The sequence below is a fragment of the Oryctolagus cuniculus genome, chromosome 11 (genome assembly GCF_964237555.1).
Source record: "Oryctolagus cuniculus chromosome 11, mOryCun1.1, whole genome shotgun sequence".
Taxonomy (NCBI): Eukaryota; Metazoa; Chordata; class Mammalia; order Lagomorpha; family Leporidae; genus Oryctolagus; species Oryctolagus cuniculus.
This window is the reverse complement of record NC_091442.1, coordinates 77,905,561-77,923,632: the sequence shown is the minus strand read 5'-3', so window position 1 is coordinate 77,923,632 and position 18,072 is coordinate 77,905,561. Positions and strand designations below refer to the sequence as shown.

Sequence of the window (18,072 nt, the reverse complement as noted above, 5' to 3'; positions counted from 1 at the left end):
AGCGCAGTATTGATTGGGTAGGTGGGTTTTAGCGTAGTTACGCATGGAGACTGCGCAAATCTCTTCGCCTGAGTTCCGCGGAACTCATCTTGAGTGTAGGGATGTCAGCCGGCGGGATTTAAAGACGGCTTCAGTTCCGGCGCCACCGGAAGCAATTAGAAGATGGCGTCCTCTTCACTGAGCGGGTCGGCTGCTGCCGGTGGGAAAAGTGAGTTTCGTAACCAGAAGCGGAAGCCAGAGAACCCAGGTGAGTGTGTATGAGAAGCGAATCCTGGGGCTTCTGGAGGTTGATGTGCGATTTTTTTTTTCTTTTCTTGGTTGTGGACGTATTGAGGCCGCCTGCACCCTTTCCTGCGTAGTTGAGTATCTGTGATTGCTGCTGATTTGGAATGTTGGACGGGCCTGCAGGGATGGCTGGCCGGTTTAGTGCCGGCCACGTGTTCCCAACTCGTTGCGTTTGCTGAAGGCCCGCAGAGCGAAATTGTTGCGGAGTCCCTTTTGTAAAAGTTTGGGAGGCCGCTGCAGAACCTGGCAGCACCCAGGTGGCGGCTCGTTTACAGAACGAAGACTAGCGTTTAATATAGGAGTGAGCGCTGATAGTGAAGGGGTGAGACAGACGTAGTGATGGGGGAAGGTGCTACCTGGCACGTCTGCCTCTAGTTCGTCAGACAGTAAAGGAATTTGGGAACCTGTAGCATTATTTCTGTCGGATCGCTAGAATATTAGGTGATGCAGCTCCTGGTCTTCAGACTGCCTTCTTTTTTAATTGCTCTCTTGCGTTGTAGTCCGGTTTTACCCGTTTTCTCCTGTGTGAATGACAGGAAAAGAGGCTAGAGAAAGATCCCAGGGGTTGCTCAACCAGACCTTAAAGAAAATGTTAAAAATCGTGAACTCCCGGTCTGGATGTATTGGGAAGGTACTAAAAAATTAGTGTATAACATCCATTGCAGAAAGTATGAATATACAATATAGTGTAGCTATGGTCCATCCAGCACTCAAGAAACTGGCAGTGAGACCGTTAGGTACGGTAGTTGTGCCATCATGCGCCTGAAGGCCAGTGTGTACTGCTTAGACCGTATGCTCCCTGCTGGTGCCTGAAGTAGCCATTCTAATCCTGATGAATATTATGTTCCCTTTCTTCATAGACCTTACCAACTGTTTGAGAAAGTCGTTTCTCTCGTGGATCTTTTATGAATGGAAGTGGGCTGTGTGCGTCTTTGCGTGTCTTACTTCTGAGGCTTGGATTTGTTGTTTTTCAGTCAGGCTGACACTTGTCACTGCAGTTTTGTTTTTTTTTCCATTGTATGAATAGATCTTGATTTTTTTTTTTATTCTTCCATTGGTGGGCATTGGCATTGTGCCCATTACTTGTTATTATAAACACTGCTGCTGTAAACATCTTTGTACATGTCATCTGGTTAGCACACTCAAAAATTTCTCTAGATTATAAACATAAGATTTGCATCCTTGAAGTATAGGGCCTGTGTAGCCTTAACTCTTCACTAAAGAGATTGTGTCTGTTTTGATTTGCACCAGCACTGGATGATAGTTCTCATTCTTCTAAATCCAATTTAGTCTTTGGTATTAGATATGTACGTTTTGAATTTTAGTCACTTTGGTAGGTGTGAAATGGTATCTGGTTGTGATTTTAATTTGAACTTTTCTGGGGCTGTTGTTGTGGTACAACAGGTTAAGCTGCTGTCTGCGACTATGGCATTCAGTATTGGAGCAGAGGTTCCAATCTGTCTGTTCCACTTCCCGTCCTGCTCCCTGTTAATACTCCTGAGAAAGCAGCAGAAGATGGCCCAAGTACTTGGATCCTGGCCACACATGTGGGAGACTTGGATGGAGTTCCACGCTGCTGACTTTGGTCTGGCCCAGGCTTGGCCATTGCGGTCATTTGGGGAGTGAACCAGCAGATTAAGATTGATCTCTCTCTGTGTCACTCTGCCTTTCAAATAAGTAAATTTTTAGACAATTTTTTGACTCTTCTTGATTACCAATGAGGTTGCACATATTTTTACATATTTTGGGGCTTTTATATTTTTTTCTATTGTGAAACTCCTATTTGTTTACTGAATAAGGTTAAGAGTCACCCACTCCAATCCCCCCAACACCCTCCCCCCCCAAGGCAGAAAAAGTAAATGGCTTTCAAAGCCAATCAGAAGTTTATTCAGATGTTTAAATTGGATAGGGACTTGGCCTGATATGCATTTTAAATAATCACTGTTGTTGAACTTGAAAATTTTTTTATAAATGATATTGGGAAGTGAATGGTATATAAAGACTAATTAATATGCTGTGATTTGAACCAGAAATAGCAAAGTGGATGTAAGCATAAGAAAGAGAAAGCAAGTTTGGGGCTGGTGCTGTGGCATAGTAGGCCAAGCCTCCACCTCGGCACCGACATCTGTATAAGCACCGATTCGTGTCCTGGCTGCTCTTCTGATCCAGCTCTCTGTTTATGGCCTGGGAAAGCCAGTAGAAGATGGCCCAACTTGGCCTACTGTGCCTGTGTGGGAAGACCGGAGGAGGCTCCTGGCTCCTGGCTCCTGGCTCCTGGCTCCTGGCTCCTGGCTCCTGGCTCCTGGCTCTGGATCTGCCCCGCTCCGGCCTTTGTGGCCATGTGGGAAGTGAACAAGCCAAAGGAAGACCTTCCTCTCTCTCTCCCTCTGTCTGTTAATTCTCTGCCTCTCAATTAAAAAAATAAAATCTTAAAAAAGAAAGAAAGCAAGTTTGCCCAACTTAGGTAGGTCACATGGTCTAAAAAGACCTGGGGCTTTGTTAAAACAGGTTTCTGGCTGTCATCCAAAGATTTTTTTTTTTTAAGATTTATTTATTTATTCAAAAAGCAGAATTATAGACAGAGAGGGAGAGACAGAGATTGATGTTTATCCATTGATGATTCCTCAAATGGTCGCAATGGCCAGGGCTGGGCTAGGCCAAAACCAGGTGTTTCATCCAGGTCTTTTATGTGGATGGCAAGGGCTCAAGCACTTGGCCCATCCTCTGCTGGTTTTTCCCAGGCCATTAGCAGGGAGCTGGATTGGAAGTGGAGTAGCTGGGACACAAACTAGCTGGGGTTGCAGGTGGCTTTACTTGCTATGCCACAATGGCAGCCTCATCCCAGAGATTCTTGATTCAGTAGATTTAAGGTGAGGCCTAAGAATTGCATTTCTAACAAACTTCCAATTTATCATGATACTGCAGGTCTATATCATACCTTTGGGTAGAATTAAATCAGAGTATAGTTGTTGGATATGCTGAGTTCTTAAAGTCTGGGACCAGGAATTTTAATAAATAATGTAGGACATAGTTTGTAGCCAATAATGAAGCATTTTCTTTTAGTGAAAAGAATGCTAGGCTGTGAGCTTTGTGTTACCTTAGGGGAATCAGTTAACCTTTTTGGATTGAATGTCTTTTCCTGAAAATGAGAATAATAATATTGGCTCTTTCTTTCATATATGAAAATTAAAGGCAGATAGATGTAGGCTCAGAAAGCTCTTTGGAAAATCTAAAATCCTATACCAGTGATTTTTAACTTGAAAGTATCAGCGTACACCAAAATTGGCTTTAGAAAAAAAATTCTTTAAAGCTATTTATTTGAAAGGCAGAGTGACAAAGACAGAGAAACAGAGAGAGAGAGAGAGATCTTCCATCTGTTACTTCTCTCCCCATATTGCCACATTGGCCAGGACTGGGCCAGGTTGAAGCCAGGAGCTTCATTTGGGACTTCCAAGTAGGTGGCAGGCCCACTTCTGCTGTCTTCCCAAGCACATTAGCAGGGAGCTGAATTGGAAATGGAGCATCCAGGAATTGAACTGATGCTTATTGGGATGTGGTGTTGCAGGCAGTAGCTTAACCCACTGTACCATAATGCCAGCCCCTAGAAATTTTTTATATAAACATGTATGTCACACACAAACAAATATATATAGATATATACCCAGATTTTACTACAGGAAAGTCAGAAGGTTGTGTTTTTTAAGATAGCAATGTAAACACAATGATATCAACTCTGATAGTTTAGTGCCTTAAAAGCTTGTTGAGTACCTACTGTTTGCCAGGCATAATACCTACAAGTGTGGATATAAAATAGAAGTCTCTTCCCTTAAAGAACTTTGTCTTTTGTGGCAACTGAAATGTATACAAATAATTTCAGTATATTGTGTGTTGATAATAACAGAGGCATGCTCTTTGACTTTTCAGTGGTGTGAAAAATGGAGGAGGAAGTGGAAATAAAGTATGCAGAATTTTGTGAATGTGTGCATATAGTGTCCAGAATATAGTTAAAGTGTGATGTGTAAATTCTTTGCCCTCTGTAGATGAATCAGAGCTCCTCACTGTTCCTGATGGTTGGAAGGAACCAGCTTTCTCCAAAGAGGACAACCCCAGAGGACTCCTGGAAGAGAGCAGTTTTGCAACTTTGTTCCCCAAATACAGAGAAGCTTACTTGAAAGAATGTTGGCCTTTGGTGCAGAAAGCCTTGAATGAACATGTATGCCTCTTTTATACATTTTTTTGAGAATTTTCTTTTATTATCTTTGCTTTTAAGTAAACATTGATGAGTTTGCTTTCAAAGGTGCTAGTGTAGTACCTGTTTAGCTTGGTTCCTTTGTTATTTAATTTTTTTGAGAAAGAAAGAGAGAGAGAGAGACAGAAAGAGCTCCCATCCACTAGTCACTCCCTAAGTGTCTGCAACTGTTGGCCCAGCCAGGTAGAAATCAGAACTAAATCCAGATCTGCATCTGCTGCCTCCCAGGGTGTGCATTAGCAGGAAGCTGGAATCTGTAGTGAAGCTCAGTTCAGACCCAGGCACTGGAAGGCGGGCATCTTAACAGGCAGCTTAACACCTAGTCCAGGTACTCACCCCTCCTCGTATTTTAAGTAGTTTCAGTAAGCTTGATTCTTATAGTTGATAAAACTAAATTTCCTTGAAAAATGTATGTATCTTTAAATTTTTTTTAAAGTTATTTATTTTAAAGTCAGAGTTATACAGAGAGAAGGAGAGGCAGAGTGAAAGAGAGAGGTCTTCCATCCGCTGGTTCACTCCCCAGCTGGCCACAATGGCCAGAGCTGCGCCGATCTGAAGCCAGGAGCTTCTTCCAGGTCTCCCACACGGATGCAGGGGCCCACATTGGGCCACCTTCCACTGCTTTCCCAGACCATAGCAGAGAGCTGGATCGGAAGTGGAGCAGCCGGGACTGGAACTGGCGCCCATATGTGCCGGCACTGCAGGCAGCCACTTTACCTGCTACACCACAGTGCCAACCCTTAAGTTTTTTTTTTTTTAAGAAATGGAAAGTATATGTACCTTGAATACTTCAGGGATATTGTGGAGTATCAGAAACTTACCTGTGAAGTCCAAATTTCTGAATGCCTGTTCTACGCTATAATGGTTGCCATGTTATCTGTCTAGTTTGAGCTGAGTCATGCTTTTAATTATTTATATTTCATTTTTTAAAAAAAACTTATCTGGGATTGGCACTGTGACATAGTAGGTTAAGCCTCTACTTGCAATGGTGGCACCTATATGGATGCCAGTTTGAGCCCTGGTTGGTCCATTTCCAATCCAGATCCCTGCTGATGTACCTGGGAAGGCAGCAGCAGATGGCCAAAGTGCTTGGACCCCTGCACCCATGTGGGAGACCTGGAGGAAACTCTGGACTCCTGGCTTTGGTCTTGTCCAGCCCCAGCTAGTGCAGCCATTTGGGGAGTGAACCAGTAAGTGGAAAATCTCTCTCTCAGTCCATCTCTCTTCTCTGTTCTCTGTAACTCTGCCTTTCAAATAAATAAAAAATAAATCTTCAAAAAAAATAAAAGACTTATTTAATTATTTGAAATGCAGAGTGTCAGAGAGAGAGAGAGATCTTCCATCTGTTGGTTGATTCCTGAAATGCCTGCAATAGACAGAGCTGGGCCAGGCCAAAGCCAGGAGATAGCATTTCCATCTGGGTCTCCATGTGGATGACAGGGACCCAAGTACTTAGGCCATTATCTGCTATTTACCAGGTGCATTAGCAGGAAACTGGATCAGAAGCAGAAAAACTGAAACTAAGTACCAGCACTCTGTATTCCAAGAAGCTGCTTGACCTGCTGTGTAGCAACACCCTCCCTGCTTAACTTTCTTTTTTAAAAATAATTAATTAATTAATTGATTAATTTGAAAGGCAGAGCCACAGAGAGGCAGAGACAGAGAGAGAGAGAGAGAGAGAGAGAGAGAGGTCTTCCATTCAGTGGTTCACTTCCCAAATGGTTGCAACAGCCAGAGCTGGGCTGATCTGAAGCCAGGAGCCAGGAGCTTCCTCCAGGTGCAGGGGCCCAAGGACTTGAACCCTCTTCTACTGCTTTCCCAGACCATAGCAGAGAGCTGGATCAGAAGAGGAGCAGCCAGGATTTGAACTGGCGCCCATATAGGATGCTGGCACTGCAGGCTGCATCTTTACCCACTATGCCACAGTGCCTGCCCCTTAACTTTCATTTTAAAAGAAATATGGGTATAACCTACACTTATTTTTAGCTGCTTCCATGCCCCTATAGCAGTAGATTTATTTTTGTTTTTCAAATTAGTGATTGAAATCCATTAGTGGATTAAGAAGTAAATTCAGTGGCTATAACAAGCCTTTGAAATGAGGTTATTTGATGTGTGATAAGGGCCTGATGGTTTTGTGAAGCTTTTGGCTTAGCCACATTTGTGTTTGTGTATAGACATGTGTCCTAGATTGTGTTATAACATATTTCTCACAGGTAGGACTATTCTGGAGTTGGTATGCCTTTTGGTTCAGTAAGGTTGTGTTTTAACAGCTGTCTACATCTAGTATTAAACTTTTTTTCTATGCAAATGCATGGTGATCTAACCATATATTGAATTGTTCTTCATTCACTGTTAAAATGCATGGAGATGAAACTCGCAAGTAAGAAACTAGTATTTTTATTTGCATTCTTGAAAACTGTTTCTTCCTATTGTGAGTTAATACTTGATTTTCTGAATTATTGCTTCTTTCTAAGCAGGGCAGAGCTTGTTTTTGCTTTGTATGTAGCCCTCTAACCAGCTAGAAAAAAGTTTGAAAGGAAAAGTCAATTCTCATTCTAAGCAGCAGAGTAGATTGAGTCTAGGATAGGACTATACAGCTTTGCATTTTTACTTTAGGTCTTTATGGCCTCAGTAGGATTAAGGTATATTTTTTTAAACTTAGAGATAATCTTTATTCCAGTAAGTACAAGGTATTATAATGCCAAGTATGTGAAAGATCTTAAAAAAGTTCATGGGAACTATGTATTGTAAAAAAGCGTTACATGGCTGGCGCCGTGGCTCACTTGGCTAATCCTCCGCCTGCAGCACCGGCATCCCAGGTTCTAGTCCCGGCTGGGGTGCTGGGTACTAGTTCCGGTTGCTCCTCTTCCAATCCAGCTCTCTGCTGTGGCCCAGGAGTGCAGTGGAGGATGGCCCAAGTGCTTGGGTCCCTGCACCCACATGGGAGACCGGGAGGAAGCACCTGGCTCCTGGCTTCAGATCAGTGCAGCGCCGGCCGTAGTGGCCATTAGGGGAGTGAACCAATGGAAGGAAGACCTTTCTCTCTCTCTCTCACTGTCTATAACTCTGTCAAATTTGAAAAACAAACAAACAAAAACAAAAAAAAACTTTACATGGATTTAGACTTTTTTTTGCATTAAAATAAACATTTTAATTCCACTTCCCCAAAAGATTTTTAATAGATGTATTCATGTATTTGAAAGGTAAAGTGACAGAGAAAGAGATCTTCCATTTGCCATAACAGCTGTGTCTGACCAGCCTGAAGCCAGGAGCCAGAAACTTCATCCTACTCTCCCACATGATTGGCTAGTACTTGGGTCATCTACTGTCTTTCCAGGATCATTAGCAGAAGCTGGATTGAAAGTGGAGCCTGGATTTGAACCAACACTCTGATATTGGGCTCAACCCACTGTGCCACAATGCCGGCCTTTCCCACAAATTTTTGGAGTACCCTTGTAAATGGTTTCAAATTGCTCTAGTTTCCTTTGTATTCTGTGAGGTATGAAAGTCATCAAATGTCTGTCATTTACATTTATTCAGCTTCTTCAGGGAGTTGATATTATTTGAAAGTTGACTTAATGACACAGAAATAGTTTTGATAGGAGAGACTATAATTTTCTGAAACTGAATTTTTTTAAGACAACTGTGTATTTGCTTTCTCTTTCTTTTATAGCATGTTAAGGCAACCCTGGACCTGATCGAAGGTAGCATGACCGTCTGCACTACAAAGAAGACTTTTGATCCATATATCATCATTAGGGCCAGAGATCTAATAAAACTGTTAGCAAGGAGTGTTTCGTTTGAACAGGTAAGTCTAGAGCTATGGAGATGTTGCTTGTTTACATCAACATTAGACAGCCTATAACACTGCATGATCCCTCCATCATCAAGCTTTCATGTTTGTGATTAGCTGTCATTAGCCTAAACTTGTAAAATAAATGTAATTTTAAAGAATATTCTTTTTATTTTTCCAAAAGGCTGTACGAATTCTTCAGGATGATGTTGCTTGTGACATCATTAAAATAGGTTCTTTAGTAAGAAATAAAGAAAGATTTGTAAAAAGAAGACAGCGGCTTATTGGTCCCAAAGGATCTACATTGAAGGTACTTTCTATGAGTGGAAAACTTCAGTTTCTGGCTCTGTCATTAATTTTTCAGTGTGTTAAATTTCAGTTTGCTGTTGTTTTCATACAGGCATTGGAACTCTTAACAAACTGTTACATTATGGTTCAGGGAAATACAGTTTCAGCTATTGGACCTTTTAGTGGTTTAAAAGAGGTAAGAACTATAATCTTCAATTAACTTGCAGCAAAGAACATATTAAATAATTTGATTATAATTCATTGTGTAGTATATTGTTTTGTGAGTTTATTTTTTAAACATTTTACTTACTTATTTGAAAGTAAAGAGTTAGAGAGGGAGAGACAGATCTTCCATCCACTGGTGTACTCCCCAGATGGCCAGGGCTGGGCCAAACTGGAGCCAGGAGCCAGGAGTTTCATCCAGATCTCTCATGTGGGTAGCAGGAGCCCAGGCACTTGGGCCATCTTATGCTGCTATTCCAGGCCATTAGCAGGGAGTTGGAGCCGCTGCACAAACCAGCACCCATATGAGATGTCAGTTTTGCAGGTTGTGGCTTTACCTGCTATACCACAGTGCTAGCACCCTATTTGTTTCTTAGAATGTACTTTGATTTCCTGTTAGTAGATACTTTATACATATTGTATATATTTTGAGATAATCATCACTCCTGTACCCTCATATGTTATGATCAACCTTGTCGACAGAGGAGATGTCTTTTTGTTTGTTTTTAAAAATTTATTTATTTGAAAGTCAGTTACAGAGAGAAGGAGAGAAACAAAGAGAAGGAACTTCTATCCTATGATTCACTCTCTTGATGGCCACAAAAACCAGAGCTGGGCCAGGTTGAAGCCAGGAGGTTCCAAGTCTACCATGTGGGTAGCAGGGGCCCAAGCACCTGCTTTTCTCAGGCCATCAGCAGGGAGCTGGATTGGAACTGGAGTAGCTGGGATGCAAACTGGTGCCCATATGGGTTGCTGGCATTGCAGGAGGTAGCTTGTCCTGGTACACCACAACATCAACCCCTAGAGATATCTGTTTCTGATTTAGATCTGTGCATCATCACTCTTCCCACTACAAAATTTAAGTGGGCATTTAAGATCTTAGTCTATAGCACAAATAAGAAGCATGGTGTTGTTGGGTACACTCAAATAATTGGAAAACTGAGCAGAGATCCCATTAGTTGGAATAATCTGTACAGCTAGTAAAGATCAGACTTTGAAAACCTTTCCCTTCAAAATCTATTTTCTTTTGTTTCAGTTTGAGTATAATATCTAATGTTTTCATGAACGTTTTCTTTATTTTGTCAACTCAAAGTTGTGAGAATATGTGTGGAGCAAATACTGTTTCTGTTAACTTTTTTTGTTGTTTCTATTCTCTGGGTTTGGTTGTGTGATTTTACTGACTTTCTAGGGCCCCTCCCTTTTTTAAAAGATTTATTTATTTGTTTCAAAGGCAGAATGACATAGAGGCAGAGGCATAGAGAGGTAGATCTTCCATCTGCTGGCTTACTCCCTAAATGGCTGCAAGGGCTGGAGCTGCACTGATCAGGAGCCAGGGGCTTGTTCGGGGCCTCCCACACAGGTGCAGGAGTCCAAAGACTTGGGGCCATCTTGTACTGCTTTCCCAGGCCATGGCAGAGAGCTGGATCAGAAGTGGAGCTGCCAGGACTCGAACCAGTGCTCATATGGGATGCCGGCCCTGCAGGCAACAACTTTACCCACTATGCCACAGTGCCGGCCCCAAGCCTTTAATAGTATTTCTGTTGGCCCTTTTTCTCATAAATTGCCCATTTTTCATGGGGTAGTAATAAATATTGAATATAGTTTTGTAAAGTGTTTAAGATACATTATTTAATTCTTAAAACAGATTATTGAGGTATATAGTTTTATCTCTATATTATAAGAGAAAACTGGGGCTGGCACCACAGCTCAATAGGCTAATCCTCCACCTGCAGCGCCGGCACTCCGGGTTCCAGTCCCGGTTGGGGTGCCGTATTCTGTCCAGGTTGCTCCTCTTCCTGTCCAGCACTCTGCTGTGGCCCGGGAGTGCAGTGGAGGATGGCCCAAGTGCTTGGGCCCTGCACCTGCATGGGAGACCAGGAGAAGCACCTGGCTGCTGGCTTTGGATCAGCGCGGTGCACTGGCTGCGGCGGCCATTGGAGGGTAGACCAATGGTAAAAGAAGACCTTTCTCTCTCTCTCTGTCTCACTGTCCACTCTGCCTCTCAAAAAAAAAGCACAACTGGAAAGAAAAATCAAGTGCTTTTCCTATATGTGTTTGAATTCGTAGTCCCAGTATTTGGGCTGTCATTTTTTTACTCTAAACTCAGCAGTCTTTCCCCCTAAATCACATAGCTCCAGAGTGTTGCTGTTATTAGTTCTCTGTATCACATTTTAGCAGCCATTGGGAAACTTTATGTTTCTACTCAGGAAAGATTTAGAAACCAGTCCCTGACTCATAGGCTATTTTGTAGTATAGTAATCATCTACCCAGTTCATTAAGATGCTTATAAGTAACTAATTCACTTTTCTTCGCAAATTTCAGGTACGGAAAGTAGTCCTAGATACTATGAAGAACATTCATCCAATTTATAACATTAAAGTGAGTTTTGATTATATATGACCATACCAGTGATCGTTATGTAGAAACCTAGAGGGTAGGATTCAGCTCATTCAACTTAATCAAGTCTTGTAGTTGCTTCTTCGGAAGCCTGGGTTTCCTTGGCGTACAGTGTGAGGACTATTGAAAGGAATGCTGTCATGTGTTTTACGGTTCTAACACAATGATTGGCTCCAGAGAATTTGTTGTAGATGATAGCAGTCAGTATTCTTAGATTATGAGCCCCCATGTGATGTTTAAAGATTCAATCTTTCAAGACTCTGATTTTCTACTAAAATATGGAACATCTCAGATCATTTTAAAACCTTTTTTTGGAACTTAACACTCAAATTGGATCTGTTTTATTCTTGTATACAAAGTTTGTGATTATCCCTAGAGAGGTAACCATGGTATAATGAGCCATTTTATGATGATTGTTGAACATTCCATTTAAATTTGAGAAAATTAAAAAGTTGCTGTTAAATTAGATTGAAAGTGATTTTGAGTTACAATGGGATGTTACAGATAAAAGGAAAGTCAATCGTGTCTGATACCTGCTTTGCATCCTTTTATGTTCCAATGTCTGTAAATGTGAAATGGCTCTGGAGAAATTTGAGAGTATTGGATTTTGTCTAATCACGAGAGTATTTGTTTCTCTCAGTTGTTATTGAAAGCTTGCTGCTTATAGGGATAAGCGAATTTAGAACCCTCCCTGCTGTTAATAAGTTTTAAAAGTTTTAAGAAATAATGGTTGAAAAGCTGAGTTAGTCTCATTTTCATCTCCTTTTATATTTTAAGAGATCTACTTTAAAAAAAAAAAAAAAGATTGTTTATTTGTTTGAAGGGCAGAGTTAGAGAGAGATCTTCCATCAGCTGGTTCACTCCCCAAATGGCCACAGTGGCCAGGGCTGGGCCAGACTAAAGCCAGGAGCCAGAAGATGCATCTGGGTATCCCACATGGGTATAGTGGCCCAAGGACTTGGGCTGTCTCCCACTGCTTTCCTAGGCACGTTAGCAGAGAGCTGGAACAGAAGTGGAGCAGCTATGCTTCAAACTGGTACCCATATGGAATGCTGGCATTGAGGGCAGTGGCTTATCCTATTTCACCATAATGCCATTCCCATACATTTCTTAATCTAAAATTTAATGGTTTTCTGATGCTTGGATAAATTATACATTTATAATTATAATTGAAATGGTATATATTTTGTTTTTAGAACTGATTTAATTCCACTGAAGAGACTAGGAGCTATTCCTTACTACTTTTGTTATTTATAGAAGCAATATTTATAATGCCTTACTTTGTCATATGTACGTGTTAAAATTTTTTACTTTGTTTGGTACATGACTGAAGACCTTAATGATTAAACGAGAGCTGGCAAAAGATTCTGAATTACGAACACAAAGTTGGGAAAGATTTTTGCCACAGTTTAAACACAAAAATGTGAACAAACGCAAGGAACCAAAGAAGAAAACTGTTAAGAAAGAGTATACACCATTCCCACCTCCACAGCCAGAAAGTCAGGTCAGTATTACATTGTTGAACCTTATATGAGGGGAAACTGTTTCAACCTATTTTGTCACAAACTTTATTGAGCATATTTTAGGTGGAGTATGTTTGTATATGTAGGTAGAAGAGGTGAAAGTAAATACTTATAGGCAAATGTGAAGCTAAGTAAATCTTGAGTTAGGGCATATTTTGAGCCAAGTACATTAGGAGTGTAAACTTATGAAGGTGACTGATGGTCAGTTGTGTCCCTGTAGCCTCTGTAAATGATAAATTCAGTGATTTAGCCCACAGTATTCTCTACTTAGCAACATTCTCATGACTGTGTCCTATATGCCTGTTCCTGTTAAGAAATATTTTAAAGATTTATTTATTTATTTGAAAGGCAGAGTTAGATCTTTCATCCATGGATTCACTTCCCAAATGGCTGCAACAGCCAGTGCTGGGCCAGGGTGAAGCCAGGTGCCAGGAGTTTCTTCTGGGTCTCCCACATGAATGCAGGGGCCCAAGCACTTGGGCCATCTTCTTCTGCCTTCCCAGGCCAATTAGCAGGGGCTGGATTGGAAGTAGAGCAGCCAGGTCTTGAACCAGTGCCCATATGGGATGCTGGCATCACACATGGCAGCTTAACCCGCTATACCACTATGCCAGCCCCCAATTATGAATTCTTAAATTCTGTATCTAAGTCGTAAGTATCTTCCTTTATGTCAACTGTCTCCTTCATTTCATTTCCCATTGTGACCAATGTTTCCTTTTATTTCTTGCTCCGTCACTGATTTCTTCCATGCTGCCTTTTCTTCCTGCCTTCCCAGTAAAAGTTTTTAAAACTAGAATCAGTTCCAAAACGTGACTTCTTTCCCAGAATGTGGATACCAAACTAAGCTAGAGAAAAATCTTACCTTTGGATTAAATTCACTAAGAATTTATGTTTCCAACTTGAGATGAGTGAGTCCTTGGAGTCATCTCTCGGTTCTGTGTGTCCTCTGTTTCCTCTCAGTACTTGCCTTTTCCACAGATGGCAATGCATTTTACACCAGTGAAGTAATTGAGGCAGGCAGACAAGAACCCTTTTAGTTCTTCTTTCCCTTGTAATTTTTCTCCCATCTGTTTCGACCTTTTCTGCTTGTTCTTTGAATTTGATCTTCACCTATCTCCAAAGGGATCTTGCTTCATTCTTCTTTCCATTGGCTCTATCTTCCCTCTTTACTAATTTTTCTACTCAGTGTATTAACTCATTTCTTTCTGAATATCATTTTTATTGCTTCTCTACAGCTCTGTGTTTGGAGTTTTTTGGGGAAAGTTTGATGAAGGGTCAAGGGAAAAGGGAATGATGGTCATAGTGAAAAAATGGAAGTGTTGGATCATGGAGTCTGTTTGGGAAAGAGAAAAAGAGACAGAAGGAAACTAATAGAGGAAACTGGATTGAATCAGTTACTAAGTTGTGCCTTCATAGCGTCTGTCATTCTTAGAGCCCTCTCTTGTGTAATTGGCTTATCTTCCTTCCCTTGAAAGCTTCTCAGAACAGCAGTGTCTTATGTGACTTGCTCTGACACTGTTATTTAACTCATCTGTGCCTCAATTTTCCCATGCCCAAAATGGGGTTAATGGTAATACCTATCTCAGAAAATTGTTAATGAGAGTTAAATGAGTTAGTAGAGAGCTTACAGTCAGATCTTACCTCCTCTGCGTGGCATTCAGGCTTTTTTTTTTCCCCCAGGCAGAGTTAGACAGTGAGAGAGCGAGTGACAGAGAGAGAGTTATAGACAGTGAGAGAGAGACAGACAGGTCTTCCTTCTGTTGGTTCACTCCCCTAATGGCCACTGCGCTGCACCGATCCGAAGCCAGGAGTTGGGTACTTCCTCCCTGTCTCCCATGCGGGTGCAGGGCCCAAGCACCTGGGCCATCCTCCACTGCACTCCTGGGTCACAGCAGAGAGCTGGCCTGGAAGAGGAGCAACCGGGACTAGAACCCCGGGGTGCTGGTGCCGCAGGCAGAGGATTAGCCAAGTGAGCTGCGGCGCCGGCCAGTATTCAGGCTTCTTCCAGCTTCCCTAAAACTCATCCTTCCAGTTTCCTCTCTTTTCTGAAACACTTTCATCTCACCCACGCTAGGCAGTTTTGTATTCCAAAAACACATTGCCTACATCCCTACTTCCAAGCTTTTGTGTATCTCTCAGCTTGGAGCACAGTTCCTTAGTTTAATGTAGCTAATTTTATGAATTAATTATGGAGTTTTGATTTTGATGTTTTTACCCCAGGGACTTTAAGATTTTTGTAAGATGTGATCTCTTGTCTACATTATTTCTTTCTGTTCTTCTTCTTCTTCTTTTTTTTTTTTTTTTAATTTATTTATTTTACTTGACCATCACATTTACAGAGAGAGAGAGAGAGAGAGGTCTTTTACCCACTGGTTTACTCCCCAGATGGCCGCAATGACCGGAGCTGCACTGATCCAGCGCCAGGAGTCAGGAGCTTCCTCCAGGTCTCCCACAAGGGTGCAGAGGCCCAAGGACTTGGGCCATCCTCCACTGCTTTCCCAGGCCATAGCAGAGAGCTGGATCAGAAGTGGTGCAGCTGGGTCTTGAACCAGCGCCCATATGGTACTCCAGCACTGCAGGTGGTGGCTTTACGTCACAGTGCCGGCACCTCTTTTTTTTTTTTTTTTTAAGATTTATGTATGTATTTGACAGAGTTACAGAGAGGCAGAGGCAGAGAGAGAGGTCTTCCATCTGCTGGTTTTCTCTCCCCAAAAGGCTGCAACAGCTGGAGGTAGGCCAATCTGAAGCCAAGGAGCCAGGAGCTTCTTTTGGATCTCTCACGTGGAGATCTTGCCCTTTCCGAGACCATAGTGGAGAGCTGGATCAGAAGTGGAGTAGCCGGGACTCGAACGGGCACCCATATAGGATGCTGGTACTGCAGGCAGTGGCTTTACCCACTACAGCACAGTGCTGGCCCCTGTCTACATTATTTCTGATGTGATATTAATACTGTCCTCAACAGATTGATAAGGAATTGGCCAGTGGTGAGTACTTTTTGAAGGCAAGTCAGAAGAAGCGACAGAAAATGGAAGCAATAAAGGTAAGACCGTCTTATTTCACAACATACAAAGCAAAATTAATAGGTACTTCAGTTATTTAAAAATTGTATTTTAATAATGTGCTTTGTCTTAATGTAGGCTAAACAAGCAGAAGCTCTCAGTAAAAGACAAGAAGAAAGAAATAAAGCTTTTATTCCACCAAAAGAAAAACCAGTTGTGAAACCTAAGGAAGGTAATGTTTTCAACTGTTGATAGGATATGAGTCTTATTAAAAGTAAAGTCATAGTGAATGTGTCTGTGTGTCTGTGAGTGTTAAGTAAAGGAATAACCGTATCTTCCGTTAGTTTTCTTAGCATTTCATTCATTACTAATCCTGTTACTAGAAATGACTGAGGTAATATAACACGTAATAGCAGCTGATGACTTAAAGAGTGCCCCAAAATTACAGTCCTCCCAGACCTGTGAACTGTGCTTGGGAAATACTCTTAGTTGTATAGACATAAATCTGGAGCAGTCAGTGTAGCCTCTGTAAAAAGAAAAGTAACTGAAGCAGTAAGATCCCTGAGCTCTGTTTCATGCCTCTCAAAGAAGGTTTATCAGAAGTGTGCATGTCTTCTCTTTATTTATGTGAGCTGGGACATGAACTTTGCTCCTCTATTGTCAACATGAATATCTTGTCACCTAGGACTAAAGGATGCTGACAAAGTAATGACAGAAAGGTCTTATTCAGGGACTATTAAAAAGACATGAAGAGAAGACACTGTCATGCCTTTTCTTCTACATTTCTAGCCTCATTCTAATTCCTCCTCTCCCCTTTTTACATTTTCTTTTCCTCTGGTAACACCTGTACTGCTCCTAAAGTAATCCTCCAGAATGACTGGCACACAGGATTCAAAGATCACCAGCAAGTTTATACATAAATTATCAGCCATAACTTAACATATATAACCCATTACAATTCTAGTGTCTCATATTGCTTTAGTGTTAATTGCTTTAAAAGTACTGTATTTTGTGTAGCTCAGAGGTGATATAGAAGTTACTAAGTATCTGCATTTTAATTTCCAGTCAGGACATTCTGTTAGTGAATTGCTTTGAAGGTGCTCAGTAGCTGGTCTGTAGTGATTAATAAGAGTAGCAGCTCTCATAGTGGAAACTTTACCTGTCTGTGCTCCTCAAGTTGCTGGGTGGTTTGTATGATGAGGTTTTATCTTGTGAGTTTTAATATTCTAAAGACTAAATTTGGCTTTTTATATTTATATATATCTTTTTTTTTTTGACAGGCAGAGTTAGACAGTGAGAGAGAGACAGACAGAAAGGTCTTCCTTCCATTGGTTCACCCAAATGACTGCAACGGCTGGTGCGCTGTGCCAATCCAAAGCCAGGAGCCAGGAGCCTCCTCCTGGTCTCCCATGCGGGTACAGGGCCCAAGCACTTGGGCCATCCTCCATTGCACTCCCTGGCCACAGCAGAGAGCTGGCCTGGAAGAGGAGCAACCGGGACTAGAACCTGGGGTGCCGGCGCTGCAGGTGGAGGATTAGCCTAGTGAGCTGCAGCGCCAGCCTCGTGTCTACTTTTCACTAGTACATGTTAAAAGTACTTATGATTTGTTTTCTCTCAGTTTGAAGAAATTTCTAACTTTTCTTTAGAAAGATATTTTATAACATTATCTTCCAATTCTCTAAAATTATTATTTTAAGCATGTGTCCTTTATATTTGATTTGATAAAATCTATACAATTACATATGTTTTATTTTTAATTTTTCTAGCTTCTACTGAAACTAAAATTGATGTGGCTGCTATCAAGGAAAAAGTTAAGAAAGCCAAGAACAAGAAATTGGGAGCACTTACAGCTGAAGAAGTTAAGCTTAAAATGGAAGCAGATGAAAAGAAAAAGAAAAAAAAGTAACATGTAAAAAAAAAACTGAACTAAAACTTATGTCATTATCTCCTTTTGTAAAGGATTTTGAGAATCTAAGGTATTAATCGCCTTATCTGTGAGAAAAACTGCTCCGATCACTTCTTTCTGAGTTTCTTTTATTCATAGAACAGTGTTCTTTATAAATATAAATTATTATATTCTCCACATGTGTTTTGAAAACTTTGTACTAAAAAGTAGTATATGTCTTCTTGTACATTGTACATGATCAGATCCAGGGAGGTTTTGTCCAAGTATGATTTTAGTAATTTTTAAGGTTTTTTTATATAGAGAGATTTTTGGAATATGATGATTATAATTATCCATTAAAGCCAATGTCTGATGCCATTGGTTTTTAAAATATAATAAATGTCTCAGCATTTTGTTTTGAAAAGACTAAA

At 41.1% G+C, this 18,072-nt stretch overlaps 1 protein-coding gene across 1 annotated transcript; it reads left to right on the top strand.

Moving 5' to 3' along the window:
• The first annotated feature begins 20 nt into the window (after positions 1-20).
• KRR1 (KRR1 small subunit processome component homolog) lies at positions 21-18,072 on the top strand. Its single transcript, XM_002711261.5, has 10 exons — positions 21-247; positions 4,326-4,498; positions 8,208-8,342; positions 8,512-8,637; positions 8,728-8,811; positions 11,160-11,216; positions 12,568-12,738; positions 15,720-15,797; positions 15,895-15,988; positions 17,523-18,072. The coding sequence occupies exons 1-10, from the start codon at positions 163-165 to the stop codon at positions 17,660-17,662; spliced, it is 1,143 nt and encodes a 380-aa protein (XP_002711307.1). The 5' UTR covers positions 21-162; the 3' UTR covers positions 17,663-18,072.

What these genes read in the sequence shown, in the direction of transcription:
- KRR1 (XM_002711261.5), top strand. Translation starts at nt 163, where the DNA reads ATGGCGTCCTCTTCACTGAGCGGGTCGGCTGCTGCCGGTGGGAAAAGT. An exon ending in AGAAAGCCTTGAATGAACAT is followed by an intron (nt 4,499 to 8,207) that starts GTATGCCTCTTT and finishes TTTCTTTTATAG; the next exon opens with CATGTTAAGGCAACCCTGGA. An exon ending in ATCCAATTTATAACATTAAA is followed by an intron (nt 11,217 to 12,567) that starts GTGAGTTTTGAT and finishes ACATGACTGAAG; the next exon opens with ACCTTAATGATTAAACGAGA.